The sequence below is a fragment of the Numenius arquata genome, chromosome 9 (assembly GCF_964106895.1).
Source record: "Numenius arquata chromosome 9, bNumArq3.hap1.1, whole genome shotgun sequence".
Classification (NCBI taxonomy): domain Eukaryota; kingdom Metazoa; phylum Chordata; class Aves; order Charadriiformes; family Scolopacidae; genus Numenius; species Numenius arquata.
This window is the reverse complement of record NC_133584.1, coordinates 20,674,003-20,699,322: the sequence shown is the minus strand read 5'-3', so window position 1 is coordinate 20,699,322 and position 25,320 is coordinate 20,674,003. Positions and strand designations below refer to the sequence as shown.

General features: G+C 44.6%; 1 protein-coding gene across 2 annotated transcripts in view; it reads right to left on the bottom strand.

Moving 5' to 3' along the window:
• The window catches only part of EPHA4 (EPH receptor A4), a 101,749-nt gene extending 76,693 nt beyond the window's left edge, over positions 1-25,056 (bottom strand). Inside the window, exons 1-3 of one of the 2 annotated variants that reach the window (XM_074153020.1) lie at positions 24,966-25,056; positions 24,022-24,089; positions 18,938-19,601 (exon numbers count right to left, since the gene is read on the bottom strand). In XM_074153020.1, coding sequence (XP_074009121.1) covers positions 18,938-19,601; positions 24,022-24,089; positions 24,966-25,056 — 823 coding nt within the window. The remainder of the gene's footprint in view (positions 1-18,937; positions 19,602-24,021; positions 24,090-24,965) is intronic. The other variant, XM_074153021.1, reaches the window with a different exon arrangement.
• Between the last annotated feature and the right edge of the window lie 264 nt (positions 25,057-25,320).

Sequence of the window (25,320 nt, the reverse complement as noted above, 5' to 3'; positions counted from 1 at the left end):
CACTCTCATCTAAGAGTCAAAGCACACCCTTCCTGGCAGTGAAAAAAGCCTGGAATGATGGCCTAAATATTCTCCAGTGGGTTTAAAGAAAAAACCAAAACAACCAATCAAATAACTCCCCCCACCCCACCCCCAAACTGCAGAGGGGGAAGAACGGCATGTGAACTCCCAATTTCTGCATTTTAAACCTGTCTCATTACTGGGAGGACAGCTCTCCTCCCTCCATCCCCCCTTCTGCAGTGGCAATAGTAATACTGCTTACAACTTGTACATGATTCAGACTTAGAAGATCATTCTCATTCCAGGCTTGTACCCAGCTGAAAAGTTTCAAAGATGTTGTAAGACTCAATACAATAAAACAACTGTCCTTGGTCTCCCAGATAACAAGGAAGGCTTTTTTAGTGTTCAAAATAATCAATATGCATTCCATGCATATTTAAAGACATCTTTGTATCATTTCTTTATAAAGACAACTTTGGCCCTCACAAAAGAGGCTGTTCATGGTCTTAGGTAATGCAGAGTATATTAATTGGGCAATACCTCACACTTATTTTGGAATGCTAATTCCCCGGCTGTCGCTGCACTGACTGACCACTTGCTGACTCTCCAGAGGGGTGGCAGCGAATTCAGAACACAGCAGCAGGCCTGCGAGGTGAATTTCAAGCACAGTCGGGTGTCACAGCATAGCTTGAGCAGTGCCCCAAACCACAAAATCTGGTAGGTTGAGATTTAACAACTTAGGTTTTGTGCCAGATGTCATCGATAGTTTGGGATCAGCTTTTAACTTTGGATGGAGAAACAGAGTTCAAAAATTAAGTAGATACTCCCTGCCAGTATCTGTCACCAAGCCTCTGCCAGGAATGAAGCAGGTATTATTCATTGCTTATGCAGCTCATATCAAAGTTAGTCCTCGAACTCATGATATTAAAGAGTCCATGCTACATAGTAATTTGGGACACCACCTGCCTTCAGAAAATGCAAGCAGGATGTTTAAGCAAATGGAACAGCCCATGAATCAGAAACCTCCACAGCGTGGGTTTGAACAGAGGAGCTCAAAGCAGCCAAGGATTTGCATGGATGCCACTGCACCCTTCCCTCCCGCTCACCTGCAGCCCTCCCTGAGGCTGTACCCTGAGCAACGCCTGGAGGAAGGCTGAGGAGGGAAAGTCAAGAGCTGCTCAAGCACCACCCTGCAGTACCAGTGACTGAAGGGAGCAGAGTGGTACCCCTCTGAAGTCGGAGGTTGCTAATAGCCCATGGCTCCAGGATTAAATGAGGCAGCCTCAGGCTTCTTTTGATGCACGCTCATTGGCACCAGCTTCTCAGGACCATAAAACCTACGAGGCCGCCTTCCTTCCTTCCTCATGGGACTGCAGGTGTTGACTCAGCAAGGCTCGGGCGCTCCAGGCCACGGACAGCCTCCTGGGAAGAGCCACGTTTTATAGCACTTCCAAATCCACTTTTTAGCAAAGCCTGGTCTACAGCCCCTCCCTTCTCCTTCCCTGCCCTTCAATATTTTCCAGACAAGGACCTCTGTTAGTCAACCACCTCTGCTATCCTTAACAGTTGAAGTACCTTGATTTGCCCAGTTTATTTTGTCCCAGTACAGCCAGCAGCTACACAACACAGCTTGCAACATCACCTCCTCTCATATAATCACCCATACCTCGTCTTCCTCTTCTCAAAATGAAACTTTGTTAAATCACCACAAAATAAACGCAGCGAACCAGAAAGATACTTCTTTCCTTTAAATGCTTTCCACTGACAGCAGCCGCGTATTTTTGGTGACTTAGGTCTGTAAGAGCTGAGCACTCATGTGGTCAGCCTACAAAAGCCCACTTTGAGTTTTTGACAATATGTGTGCCTCGCTCTCACACATAGGCACACATGGAAATTCATGGCCAAGCTCCCACTCGGCCAAAGCCGGCCCGGGCCCAGCGGTCCCCAGGTGAGGGCCCTGGGCAGGGCACCCCCCGGCGGGGCACCCCGCTCCCCTGCCCATCGCTCCACCCTCCCGCATTTCCTGCTGCTCCCTCCCTGCTGCAACCACATTCCCAGCAAGAGCTTTAAATAACAGCCCAGGGTATGAAGAGAGTGACTAATTCTTTACATTTCCAGTCATACGCCGGGATCTCCTAACAGGCAACGGCACCAACAAGCCCTTCCTGCAACTCTGCTTCGCAGACGTTTTTCTGTGGAAAGGTGTTCCTAATCATATCTTAGGGCAATTAGAAACCCAAATTATCTTTCCCTTTCTCCTCCCAGTCAGCAGCTGGCTGTGCCCCTGAAGGGAAGCCGCCGTGCAGCAGGACAGGCAGGGCTCGCTGCCCCAGGGAGCCAGGAGTGGGGCTGAAGGGCCTCGGCACGGGATTCAGCGGGATCGCCCTGCAAACGAGAGCTCTGGCAGAAACGGCTGGGTCAGAAAAGGATGAAAACTGAACAGATAAGCAAGAAAGACCAACTTTTAAATGGGGAAGAGCATCCCTGTGGTCAGGACAGGCGACAACTTGAGATGTCCTTATGAGGAGCGGCTGAGGGAGCTGGGGTCCTTCAGCCTGGAGGAAAGGAGGCTGAGGGGAGATCGGAAAGGAGGCTGTAGAGAGGCGGGGGTCAGTCTCTTCTCCCAAGTAACAGGTGGCAGTAAGATGAGAGGAAACGGCCTCAAGTTGCACCAGGGGAGGTTGAGGATGGATATTAGGAAAAATTTCTTCACCAAAAGGGTTATCAAACATTGGAACAGGCTGCCCAGGGAACTGGTTGAGTCACCACGCCTGGAGGTATTTAAAAGATGGGTAGAAATGGTGCTGAGGGACATGGTTTAGCGGTGGACTTGGCAGTGTTAGGTTGATAGTTGGACTCTATGATGTCAAAGGTCCCTTCCGAGCTAGACGATTCTATGTCAATATTCAAGTGTTCAGTGGTTTTCAGACTGGGTTAACTGGAGAGGACCTAGTGGCCAAAGCACCTTCACCCGTCCCTCACATGATAGAGTGAGGTCCTCATATCAGGTAAATGGGGTCACTGTAAACTTGTTGTATTTTATTGCTCTGGTATTGCAGAACAGCACATTCAGACTCCTGTGAGAGCACTACAATAGTCTTTATGAGTTAAGAAACTTTAAATGTTAATATTAAAATCAGTCCGATCTCTCAGCTAAAAAAATACACTTCGGTTCATTAAAAACTAAAACCCTGTGATTTGCTAGCACTCACATAATTCAAATGAATAATCCTTCTCTGGCACTTCACTAAGCTCACGAGTTTACACTAGCAAACAAAATGAGTGCTGTAGGTTGAAGTTACTCTTTGATCCGGTAAATAAATCCATTGTGAATTCAGATTCAATTACAGTACCTAAATTTATGACCTCTAAAGTATTGTAACAAGTTAGTGACAAATGCCAGTTTCATATAGGAAACATGCATTAACATGCACAAGCTACAAAAAAGAAAAATCAATTGGCTCTATACAGATGTATCAAAACTTACTTTGGCAGTTTTATACAGTCTTTTACTTGTATTTGTTAATACATTTGATTGCAGTTCTAGTTACTATGAACAACCCCCTGTTACAAAGAAATTTCTAGTTTGGCAGACTGAAAAGTAAAATTTACTTTACTGATATTTGTGTGTGCGCACTTACATGCATATTCACAAATGCAGTCGTCGTTACGGCCGAAATTTCATTTGCATGCAAAATACCTCTGCTGCAAATTACCAATAACATAAGGGAGCCCATGAAATGTTAAAGACTTCAAAGGATGAGAGAAAAACTATTTGCATTTTGGGCCTGATCCAAAGCACATTAAAGTCAAGGGGAGTCTTTCCATTGGCCACAACAGATGTTCTGACTGGAGGAAGTTTTGATGCAAGTTATTGACATAACAGTAGACCAGCAAGACCACAAAATCCACTTTCTGAAGAAACCGAAAGTTAACTTTGCTAAATACTGATTTACTGCTTTTCATCATGGCAGTTGTCTCTCAGCTTCTCTTGGGACAATCTTTGCTGCCTCTCCTGCTCTTTCCCGCACATCTTCCTGTTCCAATATCCCACATTTGTTCTAGGTTTTACACCTACACATTCTTCTCTCTTGGTGATGGCTTTTAAATTCTTTCTCAGTCTGCAGATACTTAACTTTGTAATAGCGTTATTCAATTCCATAAAAGTGACTTATGAGACAACTACCTATAAAGGATAATATAGGAGCTGCCAAAATATGTTTTGATAGATTGCTACCTATAGAACATACAGATATCAACTGCTTTCAGTCTTTGAAAAACTGCTAGTGGTTCTCATGACAGAAGTAAACTGCTAGCCTCTCTCATCTATTTAAAAATAATCAGTTCAATCGATACTGCTTCAGCAATCTCTGTTCTACTCCATCAATGTTTTAGTGCAACTTTTCATTTGGCCTAAACATAATAATGCCTTCTACACCAGAGTAGAAAAAAACCCAACCTGTTCACGTAAAGGATGGAAAACACAATGTGGTAAAAGAAAACAAGTGACTGGACTTGCAACACTGCAGGTACCAGGTAGAGAAATAATAGCAAATTTATTTAAATAAGCTTGAATAATTTATTCCTTTTAGAAAGGAATGTTTCTCCTGGCATGACCCAAAAAGAAATGAACTAGTAAAAGGAGCATTTCTGTAGTGCAAACATTATTAACAAATGCCATATCTATTCTATACATGTCACCAGTAAGCAAAATCAAACCCACTGCAATAGAACAAAACAAATGTACTAGGACGCAGTGTACATTTTTCTTCCTCTCTATATTTCAAAGTCATAAGCACTCCTCATATTTCATGGTAAAAGGTTTTATTTCTTGGTTCCCGCAGCTCAGGTAATGATATCGTAACTCAAAGGTGGTGCAAGGCTCACTATAGCTCTGACCTTGTAAACAATTTTAATATCCCTTCTTCACATCCCAACAGATATGAGACTGCACCTGAGCAACCAGTATCTCCTCAGTGGGTACCTGTTTATTCAACTTGTAAGTGAGCACATGTGCTGCACATTAAAACCAACCTGGATGCAAAGGGTAGGCTTCCGTCTGCACGAGGGAGGCCATCTTTCAACAACCTGAGATAAATTTGCCAAATATCTGAGGTGCGTGGGAGGGAATGCAAAATTAAGCCAAAACACAGCACAGACTCACAAAGCAAGGCGCACAGCAACACATCTGCTACACACATCTACTCTGGGCTTCTTGAAGTGTTAGAGATGGCGTGTTGTTTCAGAGTGATGAAAGCACTGCTGCAAACGGGGGCGGAGGAAGGACCCAGACAGAAGCAGTATTTCTGCTTGTCTTTCTGGGTGAGCCAGTAACAGGCGAAGCTCCCCATGGCTGCTCCACAGCATCCCTGCCATACCATGCCATTACCACAGGCCCAGATAAGGAGGGGACACTAAGGCCAGTAAAATGAAGCTACTAACCTCGGATGCAGAGCCACAGTCCCTTGGAAAAGCCAGGGCCTCTTCAGTGTCACTCTGGCTCTGCAAAGGACTGGAGCAAACTAATAGAGACGTATCTGAGATGCCTAAAGAGGGTTCTGGTTAGCTGAAATTAGCAGGTTAGTTAACTGGAAAACTGAAGTGCAGGGAAAGAACTTTAACAGCCAAGAGACCTCTTGGGGAGAAAGAGTTAGGAGACATTACGATCAAGTGTCTATTTCTAGGTCAGACCTCGAGAGCTACCTTTCAGCTCTAAGATGATGGTGATCCCATAGCAACTGCAAAAGAGCATTTACCACAAGAGATGAGGCCAGAGACAACCCCAGTTAGTCTATTCCCCTGCCACACAGGAGGATAACCTGTACTTAAACCATGCTACTAGATGTCTAACTTATTCTGAAAATCTTCCAATGCACAGATTCCCCCACATCCCCCGGCAATCTGCACTGGCACTACAGATCTCTGTGACTATGGTTTTACTTTTTTCCGCCCCGTCAGGTCTAGCCTAACCTTCTCTGTTTGGAATTTAAGCCCACTATTTCCTGCCCTGTTACCAGCTCCATCTTTACAACCAACTTCTATGCACCTCTGGATAAAGAAGAAAGGGGAGAGACATTTCAAGGTATCTTCAACTCTAAGCGAGTCCAAACTTTGAACTCCTTAAAGTGAGCTGGACAGCAAGCGCTAACACAGGCAGAATCACAGAATCATAGAATGGTTAGAGTTGGAAGGGACCTTAAAGATCATTGAGTTCCAACCCCCCCCGCCATGGGCAGGGACACCTCCACTAGACCAGGTTGCTCAAAGCCCCATCCAGCCTGGCCTTAAACACTTCCAGGGATGGGGCATCCACAACTTCCCTGGGCAACCTGTTCCAGTGCTTCACCACCCTCACAGTAAAGAATTTCCTCCTAATATCTAATCTAAATCTCCCCTCTTCCAATTTAAAACCATTACCCCTTGTCCTGTCACTACACTTCCTGACAAAGAGTCCCTCTCTGGCGCTCCTGTAGGCTCCCTTCAGAAGGGATGCCTTAGTCTCTTAAGCCTGCATGAGGGCTAGAAATCCATCAGTCAAGGTCTGGACTAGATAAAAAGACACCACCTAGTATTTCAATTAGTTACTTCTGGAATAAGGCCAAAATACACTAGTTGATGTGAACAGGTAAACGCAAACCCACTATTTTCTGAAAAACCTCTTTGAGGAGCAAATTGAAAAGTGTTCTCTTAAAGAGCATTTGTTTCCCCTTATCACATGTACTTATTAGTTAACAAAGGTTTGCTCGCAAGATTCATGATGCTGAGCTCAGGGCAATAAACTATTTTGAGAAATCACATATAAACTGGATGAACATACAGGAATTATAAGCTAATACAGAAAGAAGAGGCAGGTGAAATCAGCACCGAGCTGTGTTGGTAGTATGTCTATAGACCATCAGCAATGCTTAATAAAATTAATTTTATACCAGGCTTCTGGTTCTTTAGAAGGTTTTTACTTAAAAAAAAAAAAAAAAAAAAAACCACACACATAAAGGAACAAATATCTGGAAGAGGATAGGGGTTATTCTCCAAACACAGTTGTGAAGTCTGATTTTCTATTTCTTTGGCACAACTCATCCATGGCCTCACCACCGTGGCTGATTCTGTACAGGGAAGTTGTCAATCAGGGCAATGGCACCAACCAGGTCCAAGTCTCCAGACTGTGGAAAAAACTGCTGGGAAACAGTAAGGACCTTTTTCCAACACCTGCCAACACTATGGCAGGGGAGAGGAGGAGCTTTCATCTTTTTCACCGTAAAAAAAGCACTAAGTAAGTTGCCAGACTATCACATTCCCCTACTTGCTCCAGATTGTTTTATAATGGGCAAATTCTGCCCTCTGCTAGACTTTGACAACTCCTACTAACTCTGTCCGAGTGACACAGGTACAATATTTGACCTAATTGCATTTTGAAGTCCAAATAAGGTTCTTGCACTCTAAGATGAGACAGGCAACTTTTTTCTTTGCCCTACCCACAAGTCCCTGTGACACAATACTTCTGACATATTGCAAATTTCTGAAGAGTTATTCCTTCCAAACAAGTATCTTCCTTGTTATTTAGCTGGGCCAAAGGGCAGTTCACCGTCACTTATGACAGAGGCGCAGAAATAAGTGAATAGCAATTACTCAGCATTTGTTAAAACGAAGGCCTCACCTTTAATAATTGCACAGTCACATTTCTTTGCGCAGGGTCAACCAGAACTCCGGAAGGGAGACTTGCTGATTGACACAAATATGTTTGTATTTCAAAGGGCAAACTACAAAGTCAAATAAAAGGCAGTGTTTGCACAAGAGTTAACTTAGCCATTTGGCATTCTCAAAGAGCTCGCCAATCCCACGGAAAAATGTCTCTCCTTTGCTCTGCTACAAGGCATTTTTAACTCAAACTTTAATACAGGTGTACAGAGAGGTCAAATTACCATGATCTCTACAGAAGAGCTAAAACGCACAACCACAAGAAAGAAGCACTAATAGTGATCTTTAAAGAAGCAGAGCAATATGGTGGGCAGAGCTCCTTCTCCCCAGTATCCCCACAGTGAGCTGGCAGCTGCTAAAAACTCAGTGCAAGTGAGAGCAACAGGTGTCCTCCAATTGCATAGAACAACAAACCAGTGTCAGAGCAAACAGGAAAGACAGAGAGGACATCTCCTTTCTCAAACTTTCATCCCTGATCACAGTTCATCTTGAACTAAAAGGACCAGCTCTGCACAGCCACTCTTCCAGGGCAGCCTAATGGGGAGGAGATGCGATACTTACTAAGGTCATATACTGCTCTTGGGACTGTCCCAATCCTGTTAAGACAAGGGTAGATCCCTGCAGTGCTGGATCAGACACATGGCGCATCTCCTTCAGCCTCCATCAGAGCCAGCACTGCTCTTTCACAGTGGACAAGGTCTCCTGCCCCTTTCTGGAGCCGGCCAGCTGCCCTCCTTGGCAATGCTGCAGCCATGCTCAGTGCTCCTTTCTCTTCTGCTGCCACTCCATGCTCTACTGCAAGTGACTGTAAGTGGATTTTGTTCTCCTTTCTCTCACAAATTCAAGTGCTCTCTCTATCCTAAGGCTATAAATGGGTGTTTTCACAGTGCCCACAACCCTTTGAGCTCACTTTCAAACTGTTGGGTGTGTTGAAGTCAAGGTTACCAAGTACATAAAGTCTAGGTACCAAGTGCATGTCTTCAAAGAGCCACCAAGAACTTTAAGGTGAATCAACTAAATGGATAAAGGACCTGCACATGGGTAGATTCAGCCAAAAAGGGCAGAAAGAGTCTCACAGGTGATTAGCAATGCACCTTAAGTTACACACACTGACTTCACCTCTTAGTTTGATTCCTTTCAACTTTCCTCCCCACACAGACAAGTCTTTGAACCTCAAAGCGTTACGAAAGAACATATGCTATCAGCCACTTCTATATGCACGCGTGTGTACCCAGCACACACTGGATTGTCATGTCCAGCCTAAAGTATTGGATCCACTATTTTAACCTTGCATGGGTTTCTGGAAGTCATCCAAATTTGGGTCAGCTTGGCAGAACTGTGGACAGTGGCACACGAGGACAGTTTCTAGTGTGCCATGGGAATGACTTCAGCTGAACTGAAAAAAAAAAAAAGTTCTTTTGCATTAAGTGTAACTATTGCTACCCTGAGATTAAATATTACCTGGAAAGTACTCTCATTAACTGCAGAGTTCTTGATTAATGAGCAGGTGGAGTGCGTACAGGGACCTGGTCCTGATTTCAGCTGTCTTATTAGCTCTACCCTGGACACTGCTGATCACCACAAAATAAATGAGGAAATCCAAGAACTAATTATGAGTGGACAAAATGTGTCAACCTAATAACTGAGTTACAGTACTTCAGAGATTAAGGGGAGGTGACAGATGTGCAAAATGCAAACACCAAAGCTACTAAAAAGGAAGCTGAATTCTGTTGCTCTATCTCCTAGCACCTCTGGTGTGCAAGACCCCAGTAAGCCTCTCAAGAAACCGTCTCTATTTCAGAATGGCTCTAGTGCATTTTTGACTGCTGCAATGGTTTGTTCATTGTTTTAACATTGATGGACACAGGAGGGACCTCCAATGCTCACCCCAGTCCCAAGGAGGGGTAGAGGGGCTGTCTCTCCCCCCAGAGCACTGACATTGAGCACCACCCAAAGGCCCCTGGGGTCCTTCCTCAGAGTGCAGGAGTTTGGCAACCAGAAAGCCAAGGGCAGGGGACAGCATCCCACTGGGAGCTCCTGGAGGGTACCACTGCAGCTTTGAAGGCACATGGGCTGGGGCTGCAGACCACGCACTGGGGAAGCCAGAACCATCTTTTTTGGTTTGTTAGCAAACACAGTTGTATCTAAGCATCTTCTGCTATACTTATCCAGCAGCCGCTGCCCCCAACCATTTCTGTGAAACAGTAGGGACTACCCACACACCCTCTTTTTAATTTGTGTTTACTTGTCTCTTGAAAAAGCCCAAAGAAATCTTTCACACAGACCAGCTAAGTACAACAAAACTGAATACTCCAGCATCTGAAGAGTTCAGACAACTTGTGCCCTATGATTGATCTTCTATTTCTCCCTACACTTTCCCTCTAATCCTCTCCATAATTACATGAGCTGCCTGATCTTCCCAAAGCTGTCAATTCCCCCGAATCCATTTTCAAATGGCCATCCTTGAAAGAGCCTGGGCACTGGATCAAGCTGTCTCAGCTTGACGCAACCCACGCCGCTATTGATGGCTCCCCTGAAACGCATGGATGCAGCTGGTCGGACCAGAGCAAGGGTTGTCCGGACCCAACCCCAGCCCCAGAGGAGGGCAGGCGATTGGAAGGTATTGATCCAGTCCTTTTAACATGCTAATTTGCCCAGTGGCTGCTTCAGTCATTGCCAGGCTGGACACTTCAAAAGGGAACTGTTTTCAAAGCAGGGATGTCTTTTTCAACTGCAGAAAACACTTAAAACTGAAAACAAATGAATTCAAGCACCAAGTTCACAGAAGCGTTGGTTTGTATTCTTCAGCTCCCCAGAGAGAGACGTTTGATGTATGGAAAGACAGACGTGTTAATTAATGCTATTAAAACGTGGCCTGGCAAGAAGCCTCTGGGATTTAAAATAAGAAAATCCACACCCTTTAAATGCACACTTTAATATTGAGATAGCCTTTATTAGTATCAAAAAAATTCAGCCATAACCTCTTCAAGTGTTCCACTGATTTCCCCTACCACCACTTCTCAGAAGAAAAGTAAAATGTAGTTGAAATTAAATTTCTGTAATTCAATTTCTGTAATTCAGCATCAACACTGGAGAACATTTTAGCCTTTCTTAACATTGATAATGGGAAAACAAAGCCGATTGTTCAATCCCTTCAGACCGCTGAGAATGCATGGCGAAGGCCAGACAAAACCCTGGCATTATTAAAATATTTGGGAAAGCAGCAGCATTATTGACTAACGCCTTTGCTACCCACACACGGTCTTCGATCACTGGCTAAATATGATGTGAGGAATGGATACAATGACGGGATTTAATTAACAGTCTGTGGAAGTACTGAAATATGTAACATACACAAGATTTGCAGACAGAACAGAAATCAATCAAGTGTTTTGCATCCCTGTTTGTAGCTCACACCATGCTTCTAGTAAAACCAGAGCTGAGCTGTGAAAACCAGGAGCGCCCTCCAACCTAAGGGAGATAGTGAGCTGTAGCTCTGAGCCACAGCATATTACTAATCCTGCTTTCAAAGACTAAAGAGCCAAAAACTTGAATTCCCCTTCAAGTATGTCTCTATTTCCAAGCCTAAAGTCAGCAAGCAAGAAGAGCTGACCCCAGATGAAGAAAGAGCCTCAGCCACCGATCTCAGCCTGCTCCTTTGGACCCTGGACCAGAGCAGCCACGACACACTGAGCCAAGCCGGCTACACCTGCAGCACCAGCCGTCCCCCCGTCCCTGAGGGAACTCAGGGTGCCGCTCACCTCTAACTCCTGGCCCCAGGGGACAAAAAGCCCCTCAGAAGCCATGGGAGAGCATAGGCAAATGGTGGGGAGCTGACTGTCAACCTGGCATTGGCTCTGGAGCAGGCAGCATCATTGAAGCAAACTTCCTCACAGAAAGAAGGCATGAAGAGATAACACCAGAAAATATGAACAAAATGGAAGTTGTTTCCTTGCCACTAAATTGCTAGCTTTATGGGACTTCATGCTGAATGGTATGAAAAAATCCAATTTGCTTTGAAGCGCATTAGTCTAACATCCTAATTATTGTTTACATTGCCATTTGCCTTCTATTAAGAATTGAATAATTACCCAGCGCTCCATAGTTTAAAAATACAAGCAAACAGGATTATCTGGGTAATTAAGACACTGTACTGCAGCTTTGTACTGTGGCTGTACAAAGTATTCACATATACGAGCAGAAGCAATAGTTATCGATTGCCTTAGTTCAAATGATGTTTTAAGGAGTTCCAGAGTGCAAGATGGGCAACTCCTTAGAGAAAGGTGACCGATGCCTTTTGACAAGTGTGGAGGGAGGAGAAGCTTTTTTGCAGCTAGGGCACTAGACTGAGCCTTCCCTCTGGTCTCATCTCAGCCACAGACACACTGTGTGTCTCTGAGAAAGCTACCTTGTCTTCTTCCCTTCGTCCTCCAGCTGCTGCAATGCCAGAGCATCCCTCCTCCTCCTGCCTAGCCTGCTGAAACCCCCGCCTCTCCGCATCCCATGTCCAGCTGCACCAGGCCCCCAGCAAATACAAGGCCCTTTTCTGAGCACACCTCTTTCAGTGTTTGTATAGATGAACTTATCTTTACAGATTCCTTTAGTGAGATTTAAACCTATCCATCAAAACAAAAAAAAACCCCAAACCAAAACCAACCCACCAGCAAACTGAGATTTCTCTAGGCATCCATGAGGAAACGAGCCAAAGCAAACACAGTATAGCTTTTTTTTTTTTAAACCTTAATAGCCCATCCATATTGTACTTTAAACAGCATGACCTCCCCTTCTGGATGACTATTAGGACAAAAGCAAAATTTTGCACATTCCTTTGTTGTTTTAAAGATCCTTTCCTCCATTTAATTATGCCACCAGGTTTCACACTGCGCAGTTTACTACCCCTGTGAAATTACCTTCAAGTTAAACACTAATTGGACATCCAACAAAAATGAAAACGCCCCACAACCTTGTTTTTCCTTCTGGTTTCTTATAGGATGTAGCCCCAACATGATCAGGGTCCCAGTTTCATACCACTGATTTATAAAGACACAAAATGAAAACCAGTACTTTAAAGAAATACAGTTACATTCATGCAGCATGTGTTCTAACTTATATCAATAAACCTTTCAACAAATCCGTTCTGAACAAGCCTGTGTTTTGGGAGCATTTAATGAGCCTCAGCTTTATTTCAAGCCAAAGGCAATTTTAAGTAAAGTTGAAATAAAGAAAAGTTAAAAAGAAAAGAAAGCCACTAAAACCAAAAATAAAACAAAGTAAGAGTTCTTGTGTAATCATGAGGCTTAAGAAAGCAGAACTTTTCTCACAGATTATTTTCTTTCAATAAATAAAGACAGCAGTTCATTTGTGCATGTTTACCCAAGTGCTACCAGCCACTTTTCTCTTTGCACCAAACTACAACCATGGGCCAAGCCCATCCCTGCCACCAGGCCAGTGAAGTGAAGGGCTCCACACCAGGGCTGAGCAGGTCAACTCAACACATAGAAGATGTCATAAAGTGTAGTGGATTTTCATGCACACGTGCACACACAGCTACGGCGCAGGGGCATCCCACCTCCTAAGACGGACATTCTCCCGGTTGAGGTTGTAGCTACAGAAGGGCTTCATGGTCACCGGTGGACATCTAGAGGAGATGACACCTAAGGGCCTGCAGCTCCACCAAGCATGAGAAATGGTGCTCCCTGCACCTCCAACCACCATTTTATAAACAAAGCCAGGTTTTTGGAGCATAGCACTGTCCCACATGCCTGCTTGCTCAGGCTGTGGAGATTGTGGAAAGACTCACGGTCAAGAGGAGACCCTGAGATACAAGGAGCACAGTGTGCAAATATTACACTCTCTCTTAAACAAAGAGATCAAAAAAAAAAATGAAACCAGAATCCATTTGCATAAAATCCAAATCTTTGAGCTCTGCATAAACAGAAGGAGATTTTGGCTGGCGTTTCCAAAGGAAGCTCTTATCTCCTTTGTGAAATGGGGAAATGGGTGTGCTACTTTGCATGAGGGTGTATACAAAAGATGTAAATGAGGAATTTGCTGCATGCAAAAAGCAAAGCGGCCGACAGCTGCCATTCACAGGGAGAGCTTCCTTAGTCTCCAGCAGGAGGAAAGAGAAGGGAACCAACATGTTTGCTTCCCAGGGAGGTGAAGCAGGCTCTGAATATTCATAAAATGGCCATTTAGTCATGGGAGTGTTAATTGTCTCTGATTCACAGAACTGTGTGACCTCACCTGCACCCCCAACATATCAAAAGGATGTGGCATAAATGGAACGAAACCAGATAAGATATTTATCTCAAGTTTGGGGGGCTTTTTGATGCAGTCTCAAAAGACTGAAGTGTATTGCTGAGCATTTCTTTAATCACTTCTCGCAAGCACAATAAAGACCAAGCTCAGCAGAGCATATTATTAGACAGATAATAACCCTTACCCAGACGAGATCTAAATACTGAAGTCATCACACACAAGGTGAGTTGTCTGGAAAGTTTTGTTTTGCCTTTTTTTTTTTAAATAAAAAACAAACCACACACACGAAAACCAGAAGATGGTCTATATTCCCCGCAAAAGTCTACCCAGACCTGCCATGGAATTCATATCACCACAACAGGTCGTCCAGCTTTGATTCTGAGGACCATACTTTTTACCAGTAACACACAGAGTAAGGACTCAATACTGCTCCCCTGTGTGCCAGCAGAAATGCTGTCAGGAATTCAGAAGGAAGAAATCCCAGCTTTTCTCCAAGGGATACATGAAGGGACAATTGCTTGACAACTGTAACTTGACTTCTGAGGGAGCCAGGGAGGAGGAAAGCAGTACAGAGCCTGCAACAACACTTAAATGATTTTTGAAGTGTACCAGGTGGTAAAAAAAAAATTGGAGGGAGCAACTGTTGGAAGATCTATTGAGCTACTTGAGAACATAACATAACCAAATCACTGCTTCAGCAGAGAAGGGAACCAACTAAATTTGGTTCAGACAGACTGTGTTTCAGTATCACTCCCATGCCCCTCCTGGTAGCTTCCGTGTTCTCAGCTCCTTTTAAAACATAACATGTTGAGTCTGTGCATTTTTTTTTCCCCTGCCAAAAATAATCAACCTGAAAAAAAATCCTTCTGAAGTCTCAAATCTGCGCAGTCTTAGTCACCCTTCTGATTACCCTTTTGTGCAGCCAGACTGTTCATCAGCGTTATTCTACCAAAAAAGTTGTCTATAACTAAAATGGGAAAGTACACACAAATTACTTCACTTCCCCACCCCTACAAAACCCACCATCCAAAAATCTTATCACAGAAAAAAAATATAATTAGACTGTACCCTTCTGATGTAAACTGAACTGCTGCTCTCAACGATCACAGCCACTCTTCAAAGCCTCCAAGATAAAAAGAATCTTATCATTCAAATTATTACTTCTTAGGGATGCTGTTATCAAAGTTCGAAGGAAAATTCTAAAAACAGCAGTGATATGAAACCAGGACTGAGCCATATTTTAAATGACACTGGATTTTCTGCCAATTGGCCAATTCACAACTCAAAAAAGCAAGTGTAGATGAAGACAAAGCTGTTGGCTCTCATAACCTTTACAATATCACAGTAAAAATCTCAACTGTCTCACATATTTATATTAAATGGCAGGTCTAAAATTGAGATTTGTAATTTCACAGCATCAAAATCATCACAGATGGCTACAGTCTATTGCTTCTTTAATCTGTCTTTTCTCCCTTCCTGCTTGTTTTCCCCCTCCTCCTTTGATTTAAAAAGATATGCATTTTATCATAAGGAAATTGTAACTAAACCCAAACCACATTATATTAATATGTAACAAAACAATTTACATAACAATGATGCATACGAGCAAAGTTTAAAATTACTTTGTCTCAACTTTGCCCTAAAGCACTAATTACCTTACCCTTGAGATGTGCCACTAGTTGGGCTAGTCATGTTCCATCAACAATATTCTACATTTATGCTCTCCTAAATGAATAGCCACTAACACAGGAAGTTTGGGAAAAAAATAAATAGTAGTAAGGAAAAAAAACCCAGCAACTTGGGGTTTATTTCAGCATCAAGTTCAGAGCTACAAATTCAGCTTTAAGCAAAGAATCAGTGCTCACTTAATATTTCTACTGATCAGGACCAAATTTTGTGGAACCACTCCTGTGACACACCTGTGAAGGTTCCCAAATAAATATGGATTAAATATTTGGCTCCTTTCCCTTTCTGCCTTGAGTTTTTGCATTTATATACACACGTGGATTATCATCAATAAAGTCAGCTTGAAAAGAAAACAAACCAGCAGCCAGAGGAAGGACAGTTCCTTTGTCATCATATTTAAACACCTCCCTATCACAGACAATTTTTAAAAATCCTGTTCAACGTCAGGGTCATTAACTCCCACTACAGGAGCCACTTTAGATGTGAAGTGGCTTCCCATTACGCTTCCCACACGCACATCAGAAATTAAGCAAAAGCAGCTCAAGGAAAAACCTATTATTTAAAAATCAGAAGGTTGAGTGATCTTGAAGCAGCTTTTAGGGTAACCCAAGCACCGGCTAGTCCATCCCAGCACTGTGCAGCAGAGGGAGGTCCCAGGAGAGGACAAGGAGCTCCACTGTCTCCCGCGGATCTCCCAACAAGTGCAAAGCCCCGATCCACTGGCCTAAACTATTTCTGCCCACCGAGCTTTTGTCAAGCATTCCAGATCTTAATCAATCCTAACTCTGACCCTAGGATCACAGGGGAAGATGGATGAGGAAAGGGACAACCTCTGACCTTTCCTTGTATTTGTCCTGCCACAGTCAACCTATTGAAAAACAATTGAGGTAGAACCTGCTCACCAGCTCCAGTCCCTGCCCGGCACCCTTTTACAGCCTTTCCCAAACTCAAAGTCTCTCCCCCCACTCCCAATCCTCTGTACCAAAACCACAGGAATCCTCCTCACTTCATCTTCCTCCTCCCTTCCAAAAACCTGCCAGAGCAGAACATTTGCTGAACGATGAAGTTGAGTGGGGCAAGAAAAGGGGAAGCCTCATTCAGCAGTGTCAAAGGCCAAACTGCTTTAATGGCCTCACTGGAAACCAGAGAGCAAGCTGCACCGTTCTGGTAAACTTCATGAATTCACAAAGAGGAACTTCTCAGTAAACTGTTCTGGCTGGAGAATGGCAAACATGAGAAAAGGAAACCACAAATAACCGCTGATGAAATGGGTTTAGCACTTTCAAATTGCATGCTGGCTCAAATCCTCTCAAAATGACTAGTACAGGCCAACTTCACTCTGGAGAGCCCAAGAGACAGAACGTTTCTATCTCCTGGGTAAATACGGCATCATCTGATCTTCCTTTTCCTTGGGAAATGAAGAATTGGGTTTCCTGAGGCCAACCTTCCCCGGGTGCAGCTGAGAGCTGGTAAGTAAGCTGACGTTCATCCTCAAGGTCTAGTCCAACACCACAAAAATAAGTAAAAACAAGAAAAAAAAAAGCATCCCATTATCACCACTACCCACCAGCAAAACACCAAGAGATGTCCTTTGAACAACACAGGATTTGTTAGGCAATTAGCTCATCACATCTGGACCACTGACACCGAAAAATGGTAGATGTGTGTCAATCGGAGTGACCCAGTAATGGCCCAACAGGCCTTCAGGAGAAGGTGGAATAATCTCCGTGTAACAAACCAAGATGGTTTTTTTCCCCCATTCACTTCCTCCTCTCACAACCGGGGCTGTAAAGGTGTCAAGAAGCTTTGCCCAGAAGTTACCGAGCAATTAGAAAGTAACAGCATCTCCCCAGTCACCAACAGCTCTCCCCAGGAGGGACCACAGCTTCACTGTTAAGCCATCCACAGGTTTTCAAGTTTCCATCTCACAAGGTTCCGAGAAAACAGAATGATTTACTCCAGACAGGACACCTGTCATTGTGCTGCTCCCCTTTCACTTCTCTCTACAGCCCATGGTAATTTTGTTGCCACTATGGCACACTGAGGCTTTTTCCATACAGCAAAACACTAGAAATGAAGGCCGAAGTTTGTACTTAGCACTTCTTTTCTGCCAAAGCTTAATTTCAATGCATAATAATGAACTTCATATTGACTGTAAATTATCGTTTAAAAGAAATCAAGTAGGACATTCAAAAGACACTGTTCTCTTAGGAGTCTAGCACAAAAGCAGTCACTTGCTCTGCTATCTTGCTCTCGGTCTCAAGATTAAAAAAATTACCTAGTGACAAACACACCAAGAAGATGTGAAGCAAAGTCATCTGGCTACAAAAGAACTTTCTCCAAAAACATGGGTCCAAATCCACCACAAAGTTGAGCACCTTCAATTCAGCACAGAGCAGAATTAAACCCACTGACCTGTGCGAGAATCCATTTAAGTTTGATCTTAATTTATGCTTACACGAGCAAAGCTTTAGAAGCTGAAGCTAAAGATATTTTATCCTTCTCCCTTCTCTCCTTCCCTAACCTCTTACAACTTCTTTTTCCAGAAAGGGGAGGTGAAGAGAACATAGGTTTTGAGGTTTTCTTCTTTTTAGGATAATCTGTCTTTTATACAAACTTTAATCCCTAATTCTGCAGCACACAGGATGGTGTGTGGGAGGGTGGGGTGGAGACTTTTAGCATTTCTAAGAGTATCCTAGCACCTCTATTATTAAGCTGACAATAGAGACCCTCTGAGAAATGAAAATATTTAACAAAGGCAGCAGTGTCAAATATCAAAGGGTTATTTAGTGCTAAAAATTTGCAACAAGTAAAACACCAAAGACTTCCCCTTCCCAAAGCGGAAAAGTAATCCGGCTAAAACTCCTGTTCCCCCCTCCCTAACTGGTCCTTACCCCACTGCATTATCTAAGGGAAACTTTGCCAGAATTTCCTGTGCTTAACAAAGTTCACTTCAGACAAAACTTTAAAGATTTGTCTCTTTAAAGGAGGGTAGCTCAACTGCGCTGTTTTGCAGTCATTCACATTTCAGTGACTATCGTGAGCCAATTCAAATTTAGGCGCCTGCTAGAAAATGTGTTTTGCCTTCTGCCTATCGTGGCAGTATCATTTGTTTTGCATTATATAATTCTTAGCCTTGCCACCTGGAGCTATTGGACTTCTTCATTAAACCCCTCTGTCCCACCGCATCCCATAGGGGCTGCTAATTACTGGCTCTACTCCATTTACTCTCATCTCCGATTCAATTACGCATTCAACTAAGCCCTAATGAAGAGTACAATATGGCTCATCCTACCTTGGCATTCACCATTACGTTCTTCATAGCCAGCATTGCACAGACAGTTGCCAATGGGCACCAGCCATTCGCCATCTGCCCCACAGTACATTTTTGGCACATCCTTCTCTTCCGAGTTGTTGACGCAGGAGCCGCGAACCTCCACCAGAGAGGATGTATCAGCCCCGGTAATGGTGTCTGGAAACTGTGCCAGGTTTCGAACTGTCAACGGGCACTTCTTATAGAAGACACGAACAGACACCAAAGCAATGCAGGCACCGACATCCTGAAAAGCCAAGTAAAACCCTTTCTTGCTGAGTGGTCCCACATCCCGTATCTCTGTATTCAGCTTCATGATCCTGTCACCGATGTCCACCTGTGTGAAGCTCTCATCAGCAGCAATGGTGTCAATCTTGGCAAACTGGCTCTCTCGAATAAAACGCTCCTTATCATTGTTCGATTCATAGTAATAAAGGTTGAAAGTCTCTTTGCAAGTTCCCATGACACCCGGCAGGCTGTTGCAGTCTCTTAGCGTGAACTTGATTTCAATATATACCCTTTGAGCCCCCTCACGGGGAATCCAATCAGTTCGTAACCAATTATTCTGACTGGGCTCCATCACATTGCAGACTTGATAGGTGCGGATCGGAGTGTTCTTCTCATCCATAATGCTTACTTCCTCCCACTGCGAAGAGGGAAAGGGGAAGAAGAATACATCATCACCAAAAGGAACAATAGAGCTTCACAACAAACATAATCTGCACTTCCACAACTAATGTAGAGATTGCTTTTTTTTTGCCCATTACAGGAAAAAAAAAAAACCAACAACCAAACCATCAGACCAAGCCATAGCCAGGACCTCAACTACTTGGACATTAAAAGAAGAATCTGTTCAGGAGAAAGAAGCTCCAAATCAAGTAACACCTTGAGGAGTGAGCATGTGTTTTAAAGGCTCTCTGAACCAAACCAAGAACGTCCTCTCGACTTATTATGTTTATTTGCACTATAGTTCAGCCCACAGGATCCTGCCTAGATCAGAGGTACACACAGCACTTCAGACTCATGGCAGAGCACAGACACTGCAGTGTTTTCCCGTAGGAAAGGCAGGTGATACATGAGCCCCCTCTTCTACACGGGAATATCAAACGGTGAGATCGCATGACTTAGTCACACAAAAAGCACAGGACAGGTATAACATCCACGTTTCTGACATCGCTATCACATATTTTAAACTCTTAAACCACCCCTTGTTATTTCTCTAAGCCGCCCACTGCTTTCCTGGGCTAGAGATATCCCAGGCACACTCAGCAAATAGCCATTACTTTGGAGCTGAGCAAAAATATCTGTCTACAGAGAACTGGGTCCTTGACTTGGGTGGCATTTATAGATGGAAGGACAGACTGGTGATGTTGTCTCCTTACCTATCAGCAACACTGACGTAACTTTGCTATCCAAAGTTATTTATTTGCGGAAAGGTAGGAAAATAAGGAATATCACACATTGTGTCCTAGAGGAAGTGTCAGGAAATAGCTAAATTCATAGTCTTGAAAATCCAAAAAGGTTAGCAGAGAGGGTAAATGCTGAAAGATCAGGGTAGCAGCATGCTTCAAAAGTCTTACACCCCTCAAATCTTAAGTTCAGGCCTCTTCAGAAGTGCTAAACTATCAGGCAACATAATTATGAAGCAACAATAATACATGCAATCCAAGGAAGGTAGGGAAACAAAAGAGCTGGCCCCAATTCAGCAGTTCAGCATCATGAACTTATAAAAGGAAAGCACGCATAGCCAACAGTTTTGGAAAAAAAAAAATGCATTATCATAGACAGAGGAAAGTTTATCACAGTGCTCTCCTGGTAGGGAGAGAGATCTTTCCAGAAAAAAAAACAACCAACAACAAAAAAAACCAAAAAAACCCCCACAAAACCAAAACCATAGCACTTTAGTAGCAGAAAAATCCTTCTTTAAAAAATAATATATTAGATAATAATATACTGTCTGGGTTTGCAGGCAATACAACGAAGCATATAAAATTATCCTTGGAAAACAGTCGTAACTTTAAAAGAGACTTCCCAGAAGTGCTTTTCAGAACTACTGAAGCCATGGCTTTGATAAACAGAAGCCTTCTTAACGTTAAGGGGCTTCTTGTATAATAACCTGCATTCTTTTCAAAAGGATTGCTCTTATGCAAGTGATTTTTACTTAAAAAGATTGCAGCTTAGCTGAATCCGTTTATAGAATGACAGTAGTTAGCACCATGAGTCACTAGGAGCAGAAAGAATAATATTTTATTTGCTGCCTAGAGATAACTGCAAATTAAAAGGAAGGAAGGGGGGAAATCAATACTCAGCATGTCACTCCTTTTCACAGAAAAGGAAAAAATAAATCTTAAAAAGTCATCTATCAACGTAAAGTGTAACATGGTGTTAGTAAGAAGACAGAGTTGTTTAATTTACAGCTGCCACACGGCTAGTTTACTGTTACAATATTGTCTTTATGATCCATCACTTTCTATTCTGCTTATCTTCAGGCTGTCTACACTACCTATATTGTGTGGGGTACAAGAGAAAGGAAGAAGCAGAGGGAAATAATACTTGTTGACGGGATTTCCTTTAGTACATGTATACAATAGAGGATGCTGCTAGAGGATTCAATAAAGAGACCGCTGAGGTCAACGGACAGACTGCAACTAAATTCAGCAAGTTTCAGATCAGTTTCTCAACAGGCCCCTGCCTCCTGACAAACACACAAACATATAGAGCAGAGTTTCTTATTTCATAAACACATGTACACAAAACAAACCTAAGTGTTTCTTACTGCCAGACCTGAAAATTACTACAGCCCCAGATTTCCAGCCACTATAAATGATTTGTAACTCTATGTGGTCAAAGCTGTAACTTCTTGCTTTCAAGCTGAAATTAACTTATATAATTCAACTCTTCCCACGGTTTAATGATGCAGAGTAAAACATTCTGGGCATAAAACCTGCTTTTCAACTACAAAACACAAGAGTAAATCATTAATTACACTTATAACGCAATCCATGAATTCCTCCAGGGCTACTATATATTTGATTACTGCTAGTCACTGCTAAGTGACTATGTTTATCTCCAGCCTTTCTTATCCACACAACCCTCACACCTCAGGTGTGGTATAGATCTAGAAAGACACCTTTAATAGACAATAAGGTACACACGGTTAAAGAAAACTAGCACTGAAGGACAGAATCTTCCCAGGAAGATAAAGAAGGAATTAATTTCTGATGCTTGAAATAAATCTGCAGCATGTGAAGCTAAAATGAACGCTTTCCAAGCACTGTATCTCAGAGACAGACCATGTACTCTTAAATTTTTCACTACTGGCTTAAAAATAGAACACACGTATGTAGGTTTAGTGAAACGAGTCACGTCCACAAAAAGAGCACACATTTTCCTTCTCAAGCTTGCATGGCGCTTTCAGAGAAAATATGGGGGAAAAGGGGGAATCCAACTGCCATTAATAATGCACAGCTGCCCTCTGATCATCAATTCTACTGCCGACTTATTAAAACTTGTATTTTAGGTCCTACTTTAATATACAGCATAGCTATCCCTTGGAGAGCCGTATGAAAGACCCGGTCTCATTAACTGACCTTTCCAGGGTCTAGGATTAAGAAGGAAGCCTGACTCTCACCAAGATAGAGCTGTACCTTTCCACACTGTCAAAAGATGAGGGCAATTGCCTGCAATCAGCAGTGAATGTGCACCGCCGGCGCTGCCAGAGGCCTGCCAATCACTTCCCCGCTCTTTGAAAAACCGAGTTTCGGGGACAGCACAGTGTGCTCAGGCAGAGCACAAGCCAGGACTGTAGTCAAGTTCATCCAGAACAACAATGGGGGAGCAAAACAATCCCCCATTCTCCCATGTTATGGTTATTCAGAGCTTATGCATAATGCATCACCAGCCAATGCAACCTCAGATTCCTTCCACTCACTGCTGTTTCCTTAGCTCTGCTTCTTCTAATTACGAATGGGAATGCACACGAAAAAGTAAATTTGTAGGCTTCCTGAAGAATCCAGTGCTTTGTTGTACATCGGTCCTGATCCTTCAGCACTTACTTTTCAATCAGTTTGACTTAGTTACTTCTGCTTAACTATAGTAAGCTGCTTTACTCATTTAACATTAAAAAGATTTGATGCAGGGGTTTTTTATACATTAATGTTTAGTGTGCACTGCTGGCATTTTTCTTAAATTGTTCACTTTAAGAAAGAAAAAACCTTTCTAATTGCTTATTGCAAAAAACCCCAATAGATTGCACGAAGTACAGTCTCCACCAGATCCCACCAACTCTAGCGTCCAGCGTTCTCAGGAGTTTCTCACAGAGGCCCTGAGCACCCTGCAGGATAGGGCACAGATGAGGGAGCAGTAAGGTACCCATCCACTAATACAAAGCTAAATTAATAGAGATACCTTGCCTTCAACTCACTAAGCAAAGGGGTTCTAAACCCCAGCAATGGATGTGTGAATGAATCTCTTAAAGTTATCACATTATCACAGGGCAGTGAATTCAAGCAATCTTCTCTTACAATCGTCTCTTTGAAAAGTACGTAAAAAGAAACTCCAAGCACTGGGTGCTTCAGTTTATTTGTTCAGACACCAAAACATACGATGTTTACAGCCTGCAAAAGGACAACTGTCCTGTCACGCCAAAAGATCTATCTTGTATATTGATCCCTACTCCTTCATCCAGAAATAGAACAGCAATTGCCCTGAACATCTCCCAGCCGAGACGGCCCATAGATATAATAATTACAGTCAAGAATGCCACTTTGGTCGCCAGATCACATTTCTTGTTGGTATTTCAGTTTTAAATAGGCATCTAAGCCCATGCCTCAACCAATCTCCTAATTCTGAAACCTCTTTTCTGCCCTTTTGGTTTCCACTTCTTCCATGACAGAACTATCCGAAGGGAGTATAGAGTTTCTCCAACAAAGAGTAATTCACTTGGTAAGCCAGGGAAGAAATCTGACCTCCCCACCACAATCAACAATAATCGAGCCATTAGGACTCTCTGAAAGTTACTAATCACCCCCTTTACCCTTTTGATCAGATAGAGGTTTAAAACTTACCCCTCCTTCCAGCGGACTGGCTATCCACCCCAGCTCTCCCTGAACTGATCTGGAATCCAGCAAGGTAACTGCAGAAAGGTACAAGTAAAATAGATTAAATTCCAGCTGCCAAAAGGCAATAGTAAAATAAGTGGTTTACCTGAGCGTTTCCATATGTGTGGAGCACGATCGCATCCACCTTCAACTCGAAACGTTATTTCCGACCGCGCCAATACCTTAAATCATTGGAAACTCTCTCCGTTTGAGATCTGAGGGACCGCACGTCCGTCCCTCCGCGCCCTGGAGCCGCTCGCAGGGCCCGGAGCGAACCGCGAACTGCCCCGACGCCTCTGGCAGAGGGAGAGCGCTCCCAGGGGAGACGGGCCGCCCGGGAACGGGTCTATCCCGCGGGCTACACCGCCTTTTCCGCCGCCTGGCAGTTACCGATCAGGGGAACATCGTTACTTGGGGGCACCTCGGGACTCGCCCAGTCCCGGCCGGGAGCGGGGTCGGGCACCGAGAGACCTCGCGGGGGCTCCCCGACGGGACCGGCCGCGGGCTTCCCCTGCGGAGCCACCACCGAACCGTCCCGCCGGACGGGCTGCGGCGCTGCCGGGAGCTCCCGGGAGAACCGGTTTCGCGAGCCGCACTCCCGGCCGGGGGCCGCCTCGACGCCGCCGGCGGGAGCGCTGCACCGCCGCGGGACGGGACGGAGCGGCCGAGGGGACCGCCGGCGGAGCGGAGGGACGGCGGGGGCCGCTCCGCCCCGCGACACCTGCCCCGCCGCCGCGGGCGGCCCCGCGGAGCGCCGCTCGGGCGGGTCAGCGGCCGCCGGCCTCCCGGTCCCGGCGGCGAGGGGAGAGGCGGCGAGGGGGCCGCCGCCCGCCGTCCGCCCCGGGGGGCGCCCAACTTTCCTCCCCGGGTGTCCCGCCGGGGGAACGCGGATCCCGGGCGCGGCGCCTCACCTTCGTTGGCGGGATAGACCCGGGAGCCGGTGACGGCCCCGCAGACGCCGACGAGGAGCGGGAGGAGGGCGCAGAACGGGACCCCGGCCATGCCGCCGCCGCTCCGGCCGCTCTATCCCAGTGGAATAACTGCCTACATGGGGCGCGCGGCGGGCCAAAGACATTGCCAAGGGGGCGGGGCGCCGCCCGCCCGTCAGACTCCGCCGCCAATCGCCGCCCGCTCCGCGCCGCCCGCCCCGCCCCTCCCCGCCCCGCCCCTGCCGCTCGGCGGCGCGGAGCGGGGCGCGGGGAGCGGGGCCGGGCGCGGAGCCCCGCGGGGGGACCGAGGGGCGCGCTGCTGCCTCCCCCCCCCAGA